This window comes from Musa acuminata, chromosome BXJ1-10, assembly GCF_036884655.1.
Source record: "Musa acuminata AAA Group cultivar baxijiao chromosome BXJ1-10, Cavendish_Baxijiao_AAA, whole genome shotgun sequence".
In the NCBI taxonomy this organism is placed as follows: domain Eukaryota; kingdom Viridiplantae; phylum Streptophyta; class Magnoliopsida; order Zingiberales; family Musaceae; genus Musa; species Musa acuminata.
In genome coordinates this window covers 28334451-28354789 of record NC_088336.1, presented here as the reverse complement: position 1 = coordinate 28354789, position 20339 = coordinate 28334451, and the positions used below count along the sequence as shown (strand labels likewise).

Below are 20339 nucleotides of genomic sequence, written 5' to 3'. Positions count from 1 at the left end.
TGACATCGATGATAGCTGAGCTTGAATGATGATGATCATAATGGGTTAGATGATTGAAGTCCAGAAAGACTGAGTGCAGTAGTATTAAAACAAAGAGCAGGCGTCGATTGATGGAGGAGGATGGTAAAATATATACCAAGTTGTGATCGCCATCATTCATGATGAAATCACTACAGATATTGATGAGCAATTTAGAATGATTGACTTGCTACTTTTTATAATAACATATTCGATCATTTCATCTTCAAAATAAAAATTAAAACTCAAATATAAAAAGATGATGAAAGAGAAGTAGTATATTGAATCAACCAAACCATTTCAGCCGATGATACAAAGTCTCTCTCTCTCTCTCTCTCTCATCTTTCTGAATGAGGAAAAACCAATGGAGAAAGAAAAGAAAAAAATCACGTTGAGTGGGTCATTTCAGCCGACCTCAGTCCACCTGCTAGTGAAACGCATCCTATTGCAGATGGATGCTTGCCAGCTCTTCTCTTTCTCCTCCGTTCAAAACCCTTTTCTTGGACGCGTCAATGGCGACGGGGAGCTGAGCTTGGGCTCTGTGAATCGTGCGTTTCTGCGTGCGGCCGAGTTTGGCGCCGTCAAGCGTGAAAAGGGATAAACCATTGCTGAGATACCCTCCGCTGAAAGTTTCACAGAAACCCTTATATTTCATTCACCCTCGAACTTAAATCTACCGTCGTCACTGTTCTTTGCTTCGTTCAAGTTTTTGGACTCGGGATGACCACAGTTGTAGATTTTACTTCAGTAAGGCACGGGCAAGTATTAGTGCAGACAGTTCTGCACACATCTCCATGCATTCATTTTCCTTGTTCTAATAATAGGAATCGTTTGTGGGACATCAAGTCAGCTTGCGGATATACTATTCCGCTACAGTAAGTGGGGAGACCTTGTGGGAGCAAATGTGGTCTTCCACACCGGTTGAGATTGGTGCAGGCATTAGTTTACTCCGGTCGGTAGGTTCAAGGATCTTTAAATGACCATATATTTTGGTGTCTTCTTGGATGCGAACTCGCTAGGAGAAAGACATGAATGAATTGCTTACAATTTCTCGGAACATACATATCCATGACTCCTCACCTTCATATGGTTCATCTTTGTTGAACAAAGCAAGCAGCAGATCCTATCACTGGCTGTGAGATCTAATGGTCGGTCCTCTCTCTCTCTCTCTGTATCAGACCGAAACGTAAATGCTAATGCAAGTTTGAGACATGCTGCAACACCTCATGACATCGGGTTACATTCGTTCATCCAACTGCTGCTGGATGACCGTACGTGCGGATGTAGCACAGGATTGAAGGAGAGAAGAAAGCCTATGGATTGACTTTGTGGATCAAAAGAAAGTGGCCGCGTCCTTATCGCCTCTCTTAAAAACCAGATAGCTGCTACTCATTAGCTTCTGATGCACCGTACTTTTGTCATCAGAGCATCATTTAACTTCATTCCCCAACCTTTCGCACACGTACGTATGGGCATTCGGAGAAGGAAAGTGCTGATTTGAATGGACGCTGCGGGTGTGTGTGCGCGTGTGTAGGAACAGTACTCTGAAGACGAGGAGGCTATTATGAGGACAGTGGAAATCTCTCAGAGGGATCACTGTTGTCAGCGAGAGTGGAAAGATACATGGGACAGTCCTACGGCCTACGCCCTTCTATTGGCCTCTTTAGTGTGTCCTTATCTCCGCGTCGTCTCCCCCCTCCAAGCTGTTGCCATTGATTTCCTTCCTGAATGGTCTCAGTTCACCGACTTCCCTGTTTGGCTACTCTTCACCTGAGGGAGGAACTTTGTTTTAGCTGGCTGGCTTCGCTTCTCGGATAAGCTGAGTGGAATAATCTTCTCTTATTTCATTATGATTTCATGTTAATCGAGTATAAGAACTGTGTTGCCATTCTTTCCATTTCTCTACCCGAAGGAAGCGCTTTTCTAATTAATTGTATTATTATTAATGTTAAGGAGTTTGATTTTTATGTATCATTACATCCAACCTAATGTGTGAAGTAGTAATCTAATTAAGCCTCATATATATTTATATTTTTTATTTATAAAAATATATATAATAATACACAGTGGCCTCTTATGTAAATATGGTAGACTAAAAGGGCAGTATTGTACATAAACACTGCTCTTCCCGTAGATCGAAGAACCTTTTTGACCACCTACGGAATCTCTTTCTTCCGTCTCTCTCACTCACTCTTTCCTTTATAAATCGTTCTTCTCTCAAACCCTGTTTTCGCCTCTCGCGATCGAGTCGGGAGGACTGGGGAGAAAAGAACTAAGAAGCTTGCGGCTTGATCGATTCGGGCTGCTTTTGGCGGCCCGGATCTCGTCGTCCTCTGATCGTACGGCGGGGGCGGGCTTGTCGGCCACTGCCTACGTGAGTGTCCGTCAAGAAACGGGAAATAAAGGAACCGCCTTTCTCGTGTTTCTCTTCCAGTTTTCCTGTGACGCTTTCAGTCCATTGCCTTGTTTTCGTTCTCCGCATTCCGGTTACATTACCGGAGAAAAAGAAAGAAACGCTGAAGGAAGAGTACAATCTTCTCTGTGTAAGGTACTCTGCGTTCTTGATTGGAATCTCTTGGTTAAGCCTTCTATTTTTGGGGTAGTTCTACCCATTTCTCGGTGTTTTGCCTCCATAATTTGGAAAATATCGTTCTGTTCGAAAATGAAAAGGGTATGGTCTCTTGCCTTTGTTGCGTTCTATTCGCTTTATCAGATACTCAACCATAAGATTATGTTCCTCCGAAGACAACTTTATCATTCATCTTTATTTTGGTGCTTGGTTTCGAGAATATTACCCAAGGAAAATGATCACTGGTGTAGATTTAGCAGAAGCCGCTATGGCGTTTCCTTTGAACGGGTCGCTTAGATGCTCTCAAGTTTGGATTTTGGATTGTGATTAAGGCTTATGAATTCGCAAAAATTGTTTCTTGTTTTCTTTAGTGGAATCCGTCCTTCGCATATCCGAAGGTGTAAAGGTTTTGGTTGGAAAGATTGTCTTTTCCAATTTCTCTTTTAATTTTAATCGTTACCACTCTAAGTACTATTTCCGAATTCGTGAGATTTAAAACTGAAACCGCCGCTTATAATAATGTAGCCATTTGTATTTCTGCTGATATAATCTGTTTCGCAGGCGATCTTTTTAGAGTCATGTGCTTTTATTTGTGATTTGCAGCAATCTGCGTATTAGATATCTTCAGCACCGGTCGTTTTAAGTCATAGAAGACAGACTTGGTTTTTTCAAGAGGTGGTTCTTTCTGACAGTTCATGGCCGTAGAACTGATTATTCCAATGAATCTTATGTTGGATTGGTTTTGGAAGCTACATGATTGAATTTTATGTTGTTTCTCAGGAACGATGTCTGCTCATTTTTTAGAGTTCTTCATATACGAGTATTATGTCTCTCATTCATCGACTAATGACGCCAGGGAGCAGCTTGGCTGATGCTTATGGAGGCCAATGGCCTAGTAAAGATAACAAGAAGGAACCACATGGCTCAAGGAGATATTGATGCGAAATCTAAAAGTGATTTTGGCGAGCTTGATCCATGGACAGCTTGGGCATACAAGCCACGCACAATATCTTTACTCCTCATCGGGACATGTATATTAGTGTGAGTTATGGCTCTTTCTAGTTTGATAGTTTGTGTGTGTGTGTATGTCAGTGTCTATATATATATACATATATATATATATATATATGTATATATGTATGTATGTATATATGTATGTATGTATATATGTATGTATGTATATATGTATATGTATGTATGTACGTATATGTATGTATATATATATATATGTATATATGTACGTATATGTATGTATGTATATATATATATGTATTTATATATGTATATGCATATGTATGTATGTATTTATATATGTATATGTATATGTATGTATGTATGTATGTATATATATATCGTTCTCCTTTCTTTTCTAAATTGTCAATTAGAGAAGACACTGATATAGCATAAGCATATCTGAACTCATATTTGATTTAGCAGTAACTACTTGAAATATTGTGTTGAAAAAAAAGGGAGGATAAGTGATCAACAAGGGAAAGAATGGTATAAGATATCTAGAAGAATGATCACTGTGGAATTGCATCGTTAACTACTTATTTCATAGTCTTCCACAAACTTTAAGGTAACCTTACATAAAGATATGGTGATGAGGCCTTGGTAAATTACTAATAAGCCATTTTAAGAACAACAGAAAATCTCATTAGCAAGTTGTAGTGTGAAGCAAAAGTCAAGATTGAGTCACTGATTCAACCAGAAGTGTTTTGTTCAGAAAGCACTAAGACACTACATCAGAAACCTGACAGTCCTATAATGCATGTGCTTGTTAATGTTTTATGGTTTTATTACAGATTGGCAGGTTTACATAACCATCTTTTTTTACAGTTGGGCAAGTGGAGCACTTGATCCTGAAAGCACAGCATCAAAAGACATTGTTTCATCAGTAAAGAGGTGTGTTTATTACATTACTGAAAAGACTTTTGAAACTGCAAAAAAAAAAAAAGAAAAGACTTATGAAAAGTTATTTTCTTTGTTTGCATTTTGATTATGAGCTTAATGTCCAAGCTATGTTCTATAAGTTATTTACTGATGAATGGTTCTCTCTGCATCATTTTTGCTCTCGGTAGTTTGTATGTTTCAATTTGCTTTTATTATATCAGACTTGTTATCATTGATCTGTCTTTGTTTTTCAGGGGTGTTTGGGCAATGATTGCAGTGTTCCTAGCCTATTCTTTGCTGCAAGCACCTTCAACGTAAGTTATGACTTCCTTTGCTTGATCCGAGGATTTAAATTTGTTATCTCTTCATTAATTTTCATGTTCTCAATTTATTTGTGGAATGAAACATGGTTCATATGCCCTTCATAAGCATATTAGACATGAAAGTCATGAAATTTACCTATACTACCACAATCAATGAAATCTTAGTGATGTTTCCTAAGCAACTGTTCCTCTATATAGGCATCAGAAATAAAATTGTTTCTATCTTGTACTTTACTGCCAATATTCAACATTTTAAGTTATAAAGTATCTGGTATCATCACAAGGATGCAGAATGATTTGATAGCATATGGAGGATCTTGTGGTACTTGCACAAGGAAATTTAAACATAGCAAATGTTTTTTTTTTCTTTTTCTTTTTATGTCGAATCATATAAGTGGTGGGAAGTTCTGTCTCCTTCAAGATGTACAATCTAGTTTGCTAGCAAAAAGCTGTCACTTGTCTTTAGACTTTTATTTTAAAGCTGTTGCTGCATTCGTATAAGATGGCATGGTAATTTATACCTTGTTCACAGCATATATGTTTTTCAGGGTCCTTATAAGGCCGCATCCTGCCATTTGGCGCTTGGTTCATGGAATGGCTGTGGTGTACCTTGTTGCCCTCACTTTTTTGCTTTTCCAGGTATAAATCACTAAGAACATTATCATTTGTGAATCTTCTTTCTATTATTAATTTTTTTGAATCGTTTTCCTTTTGCTTTGCTCTGGTACTTGGTATTGGATCTAGAATCAGATGAAGTTTTAGTCACATTTTTAAATTTGTGCAATATCAGCTAATCTGTTCTGTCTTTTTCCTCTTAGTGTGTGTCATGGTGGACCATGTAATAGGTACTTGACTTTTGGTTGGTCTTGTAACCTTTAAAAAAAAAACATTTTAGAAGGTTCTGGTGCTTCTGTTTGATTGGCATTTTACCTTTTGTACTTCTTGTTGTGTTCTGAGAAGCGTCTACACTCAAATCTAAATATACACAACCTAAGTTTTGTGATCACTTCCATCTCTAAATTCTGTAATCATTTCTCTGGTGTCTTTGCCCCACTCCCCAGAATCGTGATGATGCTCGGCAGTTTATGAAATATCTCCACCCTGATCTAGGAGTTGGTAAGCATTGATCAGGAACCTTTTAATTTGTGTTATAAAAATATTATTTTTTGTAAATAAAAAAAATCAGAATTCTGTTTATATTGTACAGAACTACCTGAAAGGTCATATGGAGCTGATTGTCGTATTTATGTCCCTGATAATCCAAAAAGCAGGTTTATCAATGTTTATGTATGATTTCTTCATTCTTCAACCTAATTTTTTTTATTCTATATTTCTTAATGTTTTCAAGCAAAACATATTTTGTAGTGTTGCAATTACTAATTGTTTCTTATGTTATTTCCAGGAGACATTATTTGATGAGTTTGTTCTTGCTCATATTTTTGGATGGTGGGGGAAGGCGATAATGATACGTAACCAGCCCCTTTTGTGGGTGTTGTCAGTTGGCTTTGAATTAATGGAGGTCTGTGTTCACATTGAGCAGCGATTACTAATATAGATTATGACTTTTTTCCCTTTAAGAATCCAGCATTTTGAAAGTTTTCCATCCAACAATCACAGCTTACTTTTCGTCATATGTTGCCGAATTTCAACGAGTGTTGGTGGGACAGTATTATTTTGGACATCTTAATCTGCAATTGGTTTGGTGAGGCCCCATTTGCTTTTCTATTGTTGCTGAATGCAAACAATGCTTATCAAGTTTTGAATTTCCCAAGTTTGAACTAGCCCAGCTAAACAGAACAGAAATTTTTTTGTGAGCCTCATCCAACTCTTTTGTGGCATAAGGTTTCATTCAATATCTATAAGGCTATAACTATGTTCACAGCTTATACTTCATTTACGAAAACTGGGGTATGATTCTAGTCTCTGATTTATGCATCCACATTATTTTGTTATTTGGTTGGTTTCTTAATTCCATGATAGGATGTCATCATTGCTTCAACCTTGTGGGCTTCTGGGCTTCAACCTTGTGGGTTTATCTTCTTCTTAAAAGAATTGCATATATTTGAATTTTGGGACATGTCAATGAGCCTTTTCTGTAATTTCTATCCTGGCAAGTTTAATAGGCTAAAAAGAAGTTTGCTCAGTGTATCTGGTTTGTGTTCTACTTCATAATATTGTTAGGTTGATGGTAGAAGCTTCCTCAACAGCTAGAATATTCATTGTTGGACTTGCAAAAATTCCAGGATTTTGCTTCCACCTTTTGCTTGTGCTTCTAAAATGACTCACTTATATAAATTTGTCTATATAACAGAGCACTATTGGGCACTTGCCACTTTCTTATTTCTGTTGATTGTATCTGTATTATGAGGAAACTCGTTCCTAAATGGCTTTATTACTGTTCTTGGGACATAATGAAGTTGCACTCGTGCACTATTGAGACAGAAATTAAGAGATTAATTTGGAATTTTGGAATTGTTTCTTTTGTTTCTCATGATGACATTTACTTGATGGTTTATGTAGTGACAGCTTGTCGAATTATCATAACGATGTAACTAATTTGTAAAAGGAGACTTTTCTGAAGTATCAGGATTTGACTATTCACCCATGAAATTCATAAGTTAGATTCTGTATTTTTTTATTTATATTTCTTTTTAACATATGAGGTTCTTTTTATACATGATGCATGAAATTTTACTCAACCAAAAAGAGGAAACAAAAGATTTGGCTGACATTATGATGATATTTTGGTTCATGGTTCAGGTATTTGTGCAGGAATGCGTACTGTTAGGTACTTTGATGGGAAAACCTATGAATGGGTTGGCATAAGTCGGCAGCCAAATATCATTGGTAAAGTATGTACTATTACAAGTATTCTTCAGCTTTTATGAATATTCGAGTCTGCCTTTATGATTATGTTGCAGGTTGGACCTGATATTTATCTTTCCTTTGTTCTTGGGAACATGATTAATTACCTGTCGATAAGAGTATTATGAATATAATGGTTGTGTTATTCTTTTATGACAGTAGATTAGGATAAGAATCTTTTTTTTTTCAGGTTTCAGAGTTCAATTAATGAATTTGTTTGCAGCATTTCTGCTAATGCTATGATACTTGATATATTACTATTACCTCTCTTGTGACCTTTGTAGAATGAAGACAGGAGGCAGATCATAAAGAGTTACACGATATATTAAACATACATACCCTAAATGATTCTTTATTTCTCTTGTTGCTTAAGTTGGGGAACATATGCTTCTCTCTTAAGAATCAAATAAAAGTTTTACCATGAATTTCTTGATATGGTTTCACAAACAAGTAAAATTAGCCTCACCATTTTGCAGAATCAATATACTAGTAAATGTCAGAAAAGATTGCACAGAGGTCTATTGACCTCTATTAATTATTTATATTCTTTTCAATTTCATATGTAATGCTAGAAAAAACTGCATGATGATCTGGTATTGGCTGGTTATAGAATGGTATCATGACTATTTGGGAGGTCTTTGGAACATGTGACATTTGGATTGCAGATGACTTCATTGAGCTTGAAGAGCTACCAGTGCATAAATGTTCAGCATCTCACCGTCATGTTGCTCCTTGATAAGTTCAAATTGTGGTCAGCCTCACACAAAATTGATCTTGCTGCACCACCAATAGATATGTTTTGTCAAGCTGCTTGTCATCTATAAACTACAGGCGCTTGATTGATTTATGATTAAATTGCCATTGTGCACATGCCATGACACAAGTTGTCATTCGTTGGTGCTTGTGTCATGATCATGTGCTGGTCATGAATGGTGCAGATTAATGACTGTCATGTCAGGTGCCCTTTCAGTGATGACGGATCCTTGGTGCAAATATCTCAAGCCTATCATGCCTATGTTTACCCAGTGAATGACAAACCAAATTTTTAAATAAGAGCTTGCCAGAATAAGTGTAGGATTTGCTGCAGGGTATACTTTCTAATTTCTATCATTCTTTTCAATTTGGCGTCTACATATAATAACTTGTTTTTATCCAGAAAAGTAGATAATATCTAATATAGCCAAATTTGTACAAAAAAGAATACTTCAAATTTTGACCAGAAATTGAATATTTGCAATTAGATTGTTGAGATTGCATTTGTGCAAATCTGGAAGCTTCACCAATTCAGCTGAAGTTGAGGCAGAACTATTTTTTGGATGTTTGGATATCTTCAACAGAAATCATTTCATGCATAGAAGAACCAACTTGAATAGAAGTGCTAAATGACAAATACCAAAGGATTTGCTTAGATTGAGATGAATGTCAAAATTGGTCATGTAGGGGTTTCAAGCAGGCTGGATTAAGGGCCCTGTTTACTTAAAAAATGATTCAGCAAGATGCTCAATCTAGCTCGCAGCATCTTACATTAGACATTCCTCCCCAAGGCATTTTATCCTACTTGAGCTTGATCCAGCCTCTGGATGTAACCATGTTCGAAGAAGTTGAGCCTGATTTGGATCTAATGGTTAAGCTTGTGATTAAGCCAATTAGCAAACTGCCTGCCTTACGGTTTGTACTTTGTTATGAGAATCCATGTCTATCTATGATCCAATGGGGACTTTGCTATCTTTTGATCTCTGTTCACTACAAGAGATTGTAAATTCTTATTCTGGTTTCTTAATTCTTACTATTCTTTAGTTTCATGTGTATCCAAATTTTGAGAAAGATTGCTGTACATGATTATTTAATCATCGCAAGCCCCATCCCTGCTATAGACTAGTTGGCTTCTATTGCATTCTCTTATAGAGTCTAGTTAATTTCTTGCTTTTGAACTTGTACAAACTGATGGAATTTATAGACTAGATGGGAATATTCATATTTTTTAATGCATGTCTTAGTTGCTTCCCTGCCACAATAATTGCTTTGTTATCTCAAAGATGTATTCATTTTTTTCATCTATATACATGTTATTTGTTTTTCAAGGTCAAAAGAACATTGGGGCAATTTACACCCGCACGATGGGACAAAGATGAATGGCATCCTTTGCTTGGACCATGGAGGTTCATTCAAGTGCTGTGCCTCTGTGTTGTTTTTATGACCGTGGAGCTCAATACCTTCTTTCTCAAGTTTTGTCTTTGGATTCCACCTAGAAACCCCTTGATTGTTTATAGATTGGTTCTGTGGTGGTTAATTGCTATACCAACTATCCGTGAGTACAATACCTACTTGCAAGACAGGTATACTTGGTTCTACCATAAAAAAAAGTATTCTTTAGTAAATGTGCAAAATTCCTGTTCATCTCAAGTTAATCGTTAGCATGTACCACTAGTTCTTAATTTATTAAAACACAAAATGGTATCTAATTTTTGATGTATTTTCACTTTCCAAAATGCGATGATCACAAGCAACTGTTGCACCTAGAACTAGAAGGATGACTAACATGATCAATGGTTTCAGAAAGCCTGTGAAGAAGGTTGGAGCATTCTGTTGGATTTCACTAGCGATTTGCATAGTGGAGCTTCTGATGTGTGTCAAATTTGGACATGGTGGGTGCCTAATATTTTGGTTTTTATGGTTTATACTTCCAATGTGCTGCTTGCAAAGTTAATTTCTGCTATCACAGACTGATTAGTAATTCCTCAAACCAGGTCTCTTTCCCCATCCAATGCCCCCGTGGTTGATTACATTCTGGACGACTGTGGGTATGGCCCTCGCTGTCTTCCTACTTGTTTGGTCATCGCATATTCATCGAGTAGTGATGAAAAAAAGGTTATGATCGCCTTTCAGATTTTTCTTCTACCATTTATTGTGCCATGTAAATATGCCTCACATTTGTAAATGGCGTAATTGATGCCTAGACTGGAAACCAGTCTGGCAGGTAGAGGAAATTCCTTTATGTTCTCTTTTTTTTTTTTGTGGCAATTATGTTTTTGGTTTCAATTCCTCCTGTACTGTTAGTAGCTGTTTTTCTCGATGACTTTGACTCTTATTTATTCAATTAAACTGTGAGATAAGTTCATATTTGAAAAATGAAATCGGGGTTCTCACTTGCGACATCTCAACTATCAGTCGTTTTAATTGTTACTGGTTTTTTCAGGATCATAAGCAATGTTCTCTTGTTTACATCACTAACCAAGAAACCGGGCACCGGTGTTTGTACTTTGTTAACTTGCTGGTTCAAGTTGGCTTGATAGAAGTATCTGTCACTGCACTCATTATCCCTATTGTAGTTATATTTGTTCCACCGTCCAATTCATATTCTACTCCATTTGTATTAACAGATGTCCAGATCATAAAGTATTTGGTACACTTATTACCCTTCGGTTGGTCATAGAATAGACTTATGGAGTGTTGGATGAAACATCTACAGTCGGAACCAATTTATTCGTTCCTCTTAGATATCAAAGTTAGGGCATCTCCTATGAACTTGCAAGACCAACTCTACACAGCTTGGTTGCCTATCTTACTTTGCTTGAGGAGTTAGATCAAGAACTACCTGTAAGAAAACTTTGTTTGAATGAAATGACTCTGTAAGATGATTGTCTCGATGGATGTTCAAAGTCTATACGTCCCTATCATCATGTTTAGGCTGCACTTTCTTGTCCTCTCCTATAGGTATCATATAGATTCAGCTGTAGTATGTTCTTATTCTGAAGGTGGGATATGTTTGTTGAACGTCTCCGACCTTTGCATGATAGCTTTGAGGTAACCCTGTAAGTCGTCAATGGTGGGTCTGCTAATTGTGTCCTCGGAACATAGAAGAGAGTAGTAGGAATCAAAGTGACTATCTCCATGAATCTGTCCTAACTAAGAATGATAAAAGCTGCAATAATCTAAGGAGATGGATGCAAAGGACTTGATGTTCTTCTCTTTTCACTGCCAAATCACAGTGTTGCTGGAATAGACTCTTTAGATTTCGGAAGTTGATGACCTACCAGTTCTAATGCATCTCCACTTTATATGCCAAGTAATAGGTTGTGTGTAAAGGCCCCACAGGTCCAAAAGAAGAAATTGATAGCCATTAGGGTCTCCAATCTCATCATACATGCAGATCTGGGAAATGCTTCGGCATCGATTGCCTGAGAAAGTTATGTCAGAGAAAAGAAAAGAGAAGAATCAGGAATCTATGTAGCTGCCCAGTTTGATGCGTCATGAAAATTTGAAGTATTCTGCTTTCCTGTGTCCAAAAGAAAAAGAAGGGAAAACAAAGATTTACTTGGATTTTTCTGGTGAAGAATCTGATGTATGTAGTTTCTTGCAGCGGTACTCGTTGGTAGGCATGAAAAGTGATGTGGTGTCATGTTGTTATCATCCAGTGATGTTAACGGCTCGTCGGCAATCTTGTTCGACTGTCCATTCTTTTCTCAGCGATCGAGTTGGCTTGCAGATGAACGAAAGCAGTGCAAATTGCTTTGCCCTGCGTCCAGTATTTGGATCAATGGTGCTGAGAACAGATTCTATCATTCACGAGCTTGATGTGAGCTTCTATGAATGATTTCACGTGGTTCTCGAACAAATCACATCGAGTTCACTCAACACAACAGTCAGATGGCGGAAGGAGAGGAGTTGAGCTGTTCTTACCAACTCTGTAGAAGTTCTTCCTGTAGAGAGAGAGAGAGAGAGAGAGGAACTCTTTATGGGGTAAGGTGATTGATGTTGCACATACTTAAAGTAGCTTCTCACTTAGATCATCATGCCTTTAAACTGCAGCAAGCAGTGCATATTTTAGTAGAAAATGACAACCTTTTACTGAATCAGATTTCAGCACTAAAAAAATATGTCCACTGATCTATCTTATCTATCTACCTAACCAAAAAATAAAATCTCAGTGGCTGTTGATATCTTCACAAGTTGGACAGAAAAAAGAAATATTCATTCCCTTTTCACCTCTCTCGCGTTACAAGATTGTAAATTCCAATTTTTGTTATTACTGCTTTTCTTGTGACTGTTATCATTATATTTTTGCTGATGAAATGTCGTGAGGAAACCTTTTCTGTCATGTTTTTGGTCTTCCTAATGCCGCTTCTCCAAACATTTTATAGTCAACATCACTCGAGAAGTCAAGCCATCATGGTAAACTACAGGATGGAAATCTGGCTATGTTTGACCAGACAAAAGCTTGTCAATATGTCCATCAGTACGATAAATGTCCAGTATGAGGTGATAAAGCTATAATTTTGGTTTCTGTTCATTGCAAGGGTGGTTCAGAGAGATCAGGGATCAAGCAAGTTTGTGAAAGTGGCTTGCAATCAGTCGATCGATCCTGGGAATGGCCACAACAATGTAGTCTGCGAGAAGATTGAGCCTTTAATATACTTCAGAAGAAGAGTGCTGCGTAGGTTGGGGAGTTGAAGGAAGAAGCGAGGGAGAAGGATGAAGTCTCTCAGAGCTCCTCCCAGGCTCGAGCCAAGGAGAACGGGCAACGCGCTCATCGTCGCCGCCATGCTTCTTTCCCTCTGCATCCTCTCTTTCATCAAGGCTCGCTATTGCTCTGCTCCATATGGTCTCTCTCTCTCTCTGATTCTTGTTTGAGCTTTTCTGTTCTTGACGACATCTAGAGCTTGTGTTCTCAAGAAACGCCTGCTGTTGTTTGTTCTTCTTGCAGCAAAGCTACGATCATTGGCAGAAATAGAATCCATTGAGGTCCCAGAGTCGGCTGCGGCGAAGAGTTGGGAAGCCGCTCTACCAGGTAATATCGACTGCATGTCCTTTTTCCTCTGCTTGTTTTCGAGGAAAACATGGTCATTTGGGGAGGCACAAGCAGCGACGAAGATTAGGACTCTAAATCTACAAGATCTTTGGCAAAATTTGCATGTGTTCTGTCGATCATTTGGAGAGGCACAAGCAGCAACTTCTGTTGATCCATCGTTCGTGTGTTGCGTTACGTGCAGAGGATGAAGATGACGAAGGTGATGTTACAACTCCTCCAAAAATTGTTGCAGAAGAAACTGTGACCGTCATCAGCAAACCGATATGCTCCGAAACAAGCAAGAGATCCAACGTCTGCCGAGCGGAAGGCGATGCAAGATTGCGAGGAAGCTCCCGAACCATCTTCCTCCACCCTTCTTTGACAGATCGAGAATGGAAGATCAAACCTTATTGCAGAAAGCATGACGGCCCAGCCATGAAGAACATCGAGGAGTGGACTCTAAAGCCTTTGGCCAGCAATGAGCCGCCCCCGCGATGCACCGTGCACCACAAGGTCCCGGCGCTGGTCTTCTCCATCGGAGGATTCACCGGCAACCTCTTCCATGACTTCACTGACGTCCTTGTTCCCCTCTTCATATCATCCTACCAGTTCCATGGCAAGGTCCAGTTCGTGGTATCCGAAAACAAGCCTTGGTGGGTCAGCAAATTCATCTCGATCCTGAATCAGCTCTCCAACTACGACATCATCGACGCCGACGACGACGACCCGGACGCCGTCCGCTGCTTCCCGCGCGTCATCGTCGGGTTGAGCTTCCACAAGGAGCTGGGCGTCGACCCCTCCAAGACTGCAACGGGGTACTCCATGGTGGAGTTCAAGGCGATGCTGAGGAAGGCGTATGGGCTGGAGAGGCCAACGGCGGCGCCGTGGGCCGACCAGCGGGATGCAAAGAGGAAGCCCAGACTGCTGATCATATCCCGCAGGAAGACGAGGGCGTTCCTGAACGAGAGGGGGATGGCGGACATGGCCATGAGCCTGGGGTTCGACGTGCGCGTCTCCGAGCCCGACAACACGACCGACCTGGCCAAGTTCGCGCGGCTGGTGAACTCCGCCGACGTGATGATCGGCGTGCACGGCGCCGGGCTGACCAACATGGTGTTCCTCCCGGCAGGCGCCGTGCTCATCCAGGTGGTGCCCATGGGCGGGCTGGATTGGGTGGCGAGGGACACTTTCAAGAAGCCTTCTTCGGACATGCAGCTCAAATACATGGACTACCACATCAAGGCGGACGAGAGCTCGCTCAGCGATCAATACCCCAAGAATCACCCGGTGCTAAAGGATCCCGATTCCATCCAAAAGCAAGGCTGGTACACGACCAGCAAGATCTACTTGGAGAACCAGAACGTGAAGCCTCACCTGAGGAGGCTTAGGAACACTCTGTTGGAGGCTCTCCGGCACCTGCCTCACGGCCGTAAAGAGGCTTAGAGTCATGGCTTGTAGCTGGAAGAGATCTCCCATATATATATATATATATATTTTTTTTATCCTTGTGTGCTAATTTTTGCATTCATTTATTTCCCTTCTGCTGTAAGAAAATGTAATCTCACACAAGTGTATCTCTAGATTGGGCTATAACATATGGATCTTACACAATGTAATCACTCGTGCTGGGAAATTGGAGCACAGCAGTTGACATGTTTGTCATCGTTCAGTTCTTCGAGTCATTTGTATATATATATATATATATATATATATATATATTTGGCTAGTTAAATATCCTTTGATGGAAAATTTCATGTACTGTCTGAACTTTCTGATATCAACTGCTTCCAGCTTGAAAATTAATTGGTAATATTAGCAGGAAAACACATGTAAAAATCTGCACCTGATAGCTCTTACTTTGGTTCCCTGTTCACCGGAAAGAAGAGTGTGCTCGCATGAGGAGGGGGGGTGGATAGAAAAAATCTCTCGCCAATAACAACAGAGAGCTGAAGAGTCAATGTTCGCCTATTCTTTTACTGTGTTGATGATATGGGAGTTTGGTCACTGAGAGGGACCACTCACTCTTACGATTTGCTTTTGACATGACAAGGTTCGTCATCCTTATCTGTAGGAGACAACACTCGTTGCTTGTTTCCTTGGATTCTTCATCTCTCGGGCAAACGAGAATTAAACGCCCGTGATACAAAGGTGCGGAACTCCACTTCATCGTCTAACATCTCTTCTTCTCCATTGACACAACTCGAATCTCATCCATGAACTTACTTTTGTTTTGGCGTTTTGGAGCTATCAAACAAGGCTGGAAACACCTCTCTCTCTCTCTCTCTCTCTCTCTCTCACCTGCATCTGAATTTTCATCCAACAGCTGAAGAAAAAGCAAGGCCAACCATCGCCTGGGGCATTCAAAGGGCCACCAAAATCTGATTTTGAAAGCAGTGTTCTCATGTTTCGATCATGACCGTGGCTGTGGCTGTGGCTGGCCAGCTAAAAGCAAAAAACTAAAAATGGTGGTGCAGTGACTGTTGGGACTACCTGCTGCTTGCCATATGATGAAGCAATTCCGTGCGTGGTCTGGCCAGACATCACATGCCACAGCATATGTTATTGCCCCATCATGTTGGTGGAGCATCTTTCTGCAACACTTTTTATCTCGAACTTCGAGGGAAGCCCCCACTGACTCAGATCGGCATGGAGCTCGATGCAAATTGTTGTTGTACATCAATAATTGTCCTTCCTCTGCCACCACTCTCTTGTGCTCCTCCTCTGCTAATGCTTGACGCAGTGCCACTGAGAGATGGACAAAACAAACAGATACAGATTGGATCCGTTCCATACTTTTTTTACTTCAGATAAGAAAAGGGTTTCTCTAGCTTGGGTTAAGATTAGCTCTGCAGATTGTAGTTAGTTTCAGAGATCATAACCGGAGTGTTCCGATTGGACTTAACTGTAGTTTCAAGTAGAAGTTATCTTCGTTTTGGTAAGGAGAACACCACACGACTGCCATATCAATATCACTGTTGTGGCCGCAGGAAGATTCCCTGGTTGCTGTGCCATTCATGTGGCACAGAAGCGAGTGTCCTCTCATGGTTTTGGCCGGAAAGCAGAGAAGAGATTGATCCTAAAGCAGAGAAGAGAATGAGCGAGGACAGATGGTGATTCTCACGTTTTTATCCTTTTCATGAGCCACACAAGTAAATGACACTGGTAAACACTGTGTGCGGCGGTAAAAGTGGCTCGGAAGAACAAAAGGTCAGTGATCAGTGATGATGATGCTCATCGGTCTGACAGCAACACCTACTTTCCGTCCGGCTGTCGGTTTGAATTAAATATTCTCCAAAATAATTGCTCAAGCAAAAGGTTTCTCAGCCAGATGATCCATCATACTCGATGTCTCAACAAAGCTTGCTCAAATCTTGAGTATGATAGATAAAAAAAGTGCTTGCTCCTCGATCATCCAGGCATAAATCATCTCTGCATTTACATTCTTCAAGAATGCCTGTGATCGCTAAGGTTTTATGTTTGTCTCGAGATCAAGGAAGGTTGAAGTTGCCATTTTTCGCTAAAAAGCCAGCAAAGTGATCTGATACCTCATCTCGACAACAACACAACGTAATCTCTGTAAAATGTTTGAATCTGTGTGAGCAGAGCAACTCGATTTTAGTTACAAAAAGTTTCTGAAAAACCACTCTGGATCATGGCAAAGAAGACGAGTTGATGAAAGAAAAGAATTAGAACATGGAGTTCCCCTCCAATTCTGCTATTGGATGATATGCTCGAGTGCTTTCCACAGGACATTCTTGAACTTTTTGGTATCAAGCTTCACGTTCTGTTTATCCATGAATGTAGACCTCACGACATCAGCTCCTTGCTTGTGGAAGGAGAGGGGATCCTTGAACACGGGGTGGTTCTTCGGGTACTGCTTTCTCAGAGTGCTCTCCTTGATGCTTATACTGTACTGCACATAGTTCAGCCCCATATCCTTGGCTGGATCTCCAAAATCCAGCGTAGATATCCATTCCAAGCCTCCCCATGGCACGACCTGTATGATGGTTGCATTGGGCGGCAGGAACACCAAACTGGTGAGCCCGGATCCATGCACTCCGACCATCACGTCCACCGAGTTCACCAGCCTTGCAAGCTGAGCTACGTCGCCTCCCGCCTCTCCATCATTGATGACCGCTTCGAAGCCCAACTGCTCCGCCAGCCGAATTATCTCGGAGAGATTCACGAACGCCCGCGATTGCTTCCTTGCAATGATCAGTATCCGCGGCCGCTTTCCGGCGAGATCTTCGATGTTGGACATCGTTTCCCTCTCCAACGAGAAGGTGTTCCTGATGAACTTGCCGAAGTCAACCATGGAATAGCCATTGGGAGCTCTAGCGGGATCGATGCTTAGCTCCTTGTGAGCTCGAAGACCCACGATCACCCTGCTGAAACAATGCACGCCCTTGTCCTTGTCGAAATCGATCACCGGGTACTTGGAGAGCTGCTTAAACACGAGGAGGTACTTGTAGATCCACCAGGGATTCATGTCGCTAACGACGAACTGAACCTCGCCGTCGAACGGACGCGAGGTTAGGAAGAGCGGGATGAGCACGTCGGTGAAATCGTGGAAGAGGTTGCCGGTGTAGCCGCCGGCCGAGAAAACGATCGCAGGGACGTCGTGGTTGACGGTGCATTCAGGTGCTGCAGTGCTATATTTCACGGCCAACTCCCGGACGCGACTGGATGCGGCTTCGTCCCCCTTGCGAGCGTATGGACGAAAGCGGAACACCTCATTTCTCCCCGGAGATTCCACGAAGATGACATCCGAAGAATTCCCAGGGATTCTGATGTCGCCGGACATCTCGCAGATATCCACTCGAGGGTCCGAAAACTCACACGACAGCTTCTTCTCCACATCCTTGATTTCCTGGACTGCATCAGGCAACACGGTGTTGTAATGTCGAGAAAACGCTGTGTTCTGCTTCGGATTTGATGTCAGTGGTGATCGACGATCGACGATCGACGATCGACGTACCCGGTTGGTCGGGAGCGGTCTTGTTTTCCACCTGAACATTATCGTTGATGGTGTAATTGGAAACCGTCGGCAGCGTCATTCGATTGTGCGGTTCGTCTCGGTCGGAGCTCCCATCGTTCTTGGTCCTGTCCTCCTCCGTCTCACTTGTGCTCTCTGCAACAAGTTGAGCAAAAGCTTTAGCTGCCTCAGATCCGTCAAACCAAATCTAGACCTTCCCCATGTCGGTTCTCAGCTCTCGGTGATGATGGACATACCCAGTACTTCATCGATGTCCGTCTTGTCTTCCTCGATTGGATCAGCAACGGCGCCGTTATTTTTGACCTGGAGATTCTCCTCTGCATTCTTTTCTGAAAGACGAAGCAAATCTTCACTAGATTGCATAAAAGCTCAAAAATCAAACTAAACTGTTCTAAACTCAATCTCAAATAGAAACCAGACAGTGCTAGACATCAGAGAAACTCAGGATGCTTCACCAGCTAAACCTCTATTTTCCTCTTTCTTCCGGTGTTCTGTGGAGTTCAACCCAAAAAAGGAGCTGAGCTGAGCCAGATCTATTGATCTGGCGAAAGATGCAAACTGAAACAGATGCTCACCTGAGTGCTGAGTAATTTGCTCATCTTCTCGCATGAAGGGGGCCGAATAAGGTGAAGAGTCCTCTGCTTTCTTTGGCTCCACATCTGGGAAGCGAAAGATTACGACTCTTAAAAGATGATCTCACAAGCATAAAATCTCTGGCTACAATCATAGCTGTTCGGATCGAACACCAAAAACATCCATGAATTACAGATTCAAGCCCGGGGGGTGCACCTGATTTCTTCGGACGCAACCTTGAACTGACTGCAACCCCGGTCAAACATATCATTTTTAGCATCAGAATTTGCAGGAATCCAAGCCGATGAACCCAAAAAAAACCAGTGGACAGAGAACAAAAACAAGATCGAAGGAACTCACGGGAAGGAAAAACGAGAGGCCTCGACACCACTATGAAGGTCATGGAGACCAGAAAGCACCCTATGACGAGCACCACGAACCGGAATCTTTGGGACTGGCCGGCGTTCCGGAACATCTTCAACTTGGCCGCCATCCTCGCAGGCGGTACCGGCCTCGATCCTCCACTCTTCAAGATGATATATGGCAGAGTTTTCTTTGTGCAGACAGGCCAATCTCTATCCACTCACATGGAGCCTGAAAGCCGCTTCCTGCCAGCCTCAGTGACATGAGTAGATTACAAGAAACCATCTAACTATTTTACGTGTGTTGTTTATGTCATGTCTGCAGTAGTTGGTAAAACTTGGCCGTGGCTGCGGTTGACGAACGTGGCAATCTCACCTTCTTGCCTTCTTCCGGGACATGGAATTGGTCCAAAGCTCGACTGCAGCAAGTTGGGTCCGCTAAAGCAGTTGGGGGCATTAACCGAGCTTTTCATCTCGGCAAGAAAAGCATAAAAATGGGAATGCGTGCTAGGGAAGATGGCCTCCCACCGGCTACCTTGACTTGGTCTGGAGCTCTGCACCCTGTTTAATATCAAAACAAATCTCCATGATCCACTGTAGCATCTAATCCTCTACTTGGAAGGCCATCATTTTGACTAGCAAGCTATCAAAGATTCTGCATGGATGAATGAATGAATAATTCTTGGGAAAACAAAAGATGAAGCGAAAAAGAAAGCAGAAAATTTGGGGGATGTTTTGGTTTGTGATTTGTTATACAGATTGAATGTTTATTTCTTATACCCTCTTTTCCTTTTTCTAATAACAAAATTCTTATCTCAAATGCCATGGAAGCGTATTTAGTAGAACAAGCCAACAGTGCTCTTGAAATGCCCCCATCTAGTAGTGGATTGGTTCCTTCTTCCTTTCCCCACTATCAGTCAAGTATTTCTCCTTTATGCTTAGTGCCTATCCG

General features: G+C 41.1%; 3 protein-coding genes across 8 annotated transcripts; 2 read left to right on the top strand and 1 right to left on the bottom strand.

The window, feature by feature from the left end:
• Positions 1-1547: 1547 nt before the first annotated feature.
• Positions 1548-10821, top strand: LOC135595956 (CDP-diacylglycerol--serine O-phosphatidyltransferase 1-like). Of its 3 annotated transcripts, none has more exons than XM_065087520.1 (13): positions 1548-2689; positions 3444-3628; positions 4427-4492; positions 4735-4794; positions 5352-5442; positions 5865-5919; positions 5990-6090; positions 6206-6322; positions 6421-6505; positions 7576-7655; positions 9751-10004; positions 10225-10313; positions 10416-10821. In XM_065087520.1, exons 1-13 carry the CDS (start codon positions 2681-2683, stop codon positions 10541-10543), a joined length of 1320 nt encoding a protein of 439 aa, XP_064943592.1. In that variant the 5' UTR covers positions 1548-2680; the 3' UTR covers positions 10544-10821. The 3 variants fall into 3 exon arrangements, with proteins under 3 accessions (XP_064943592.1, XP_064943591.1, XP_064943593.1); XM_065087519.1 differs by having other exon boundaries at positions 1555-2689; positions 7564-7655; XM_065087521.1 differs by having other exon boundaries at positions 1562-2689; positions 6011-6090; positions 7564-7655.
• A 1886-nt stretch (positions 10822-12707) lies between these two features.
• On the top strand, positions 12708-15109 carry LOC135595955 (alpha-1,3-arabinosyltransferase XAT3-like). Its single transcript, XM_065087518.1, has 3 exons — positions 12708-13270; positions 13373-13456; positions 13659-15109. Exons 1-3 carry the CDS (start codon positions 13141-13143, stop codon positions 14897-14899), a joined length of 1455 nt encoding a protein of 484 aa, XP_064943590.1. The 5' UTR covers positions 12708-13140; the 3' UTR covers positions 14900-15109.
• A 1898-nt stretch (positions 15110-17007) lies between these two features.
• Positions 17008-19914, bottom strand: LOC103968741 (alpha-1,3-arabinosyltransferase XAT3). 4 transcript variants are annotated; one of them, XM_065087512.1, is made up of 8 exons: positions 19764-19913; positions 19386-19633; positions 19242-19271; positions 19028-19111; positions 18908-18943; positions 18689-18781; positions 18435-18587; positions 17008-18331 (listed from the first exon to the last, which is right to left on the bottom strand). In XM_065087512.1, exons 2-8 carry the CDS (start codon positions 19516-19518, stop codon positions 17172-17174), a joined length of 1689 nt encoding a protein of 562 aa, XP_064943584.1. In that variant the 5' UTR covers positions 19519-19633; positions 19764-19913; the 3' UTR covers positions 17008-17171. The 4 variants fall into 4 exon arrangements, with proteins under 4 accessions (XP_064943584.1, XP_064943585.1, XP_018674990.2 ...); XM_065087513.1 differs by lacking the exon at positions 19242-19271 and having other exon boundaries at positions 19764-19914; XM_018819445.2 differs by lacking the exon at positions 18908-18943 and having other exon boundaries at positions 19764-19910.
• Between the last annotated feature and the right edge of the window lie 425 nt (positions 19915-20339).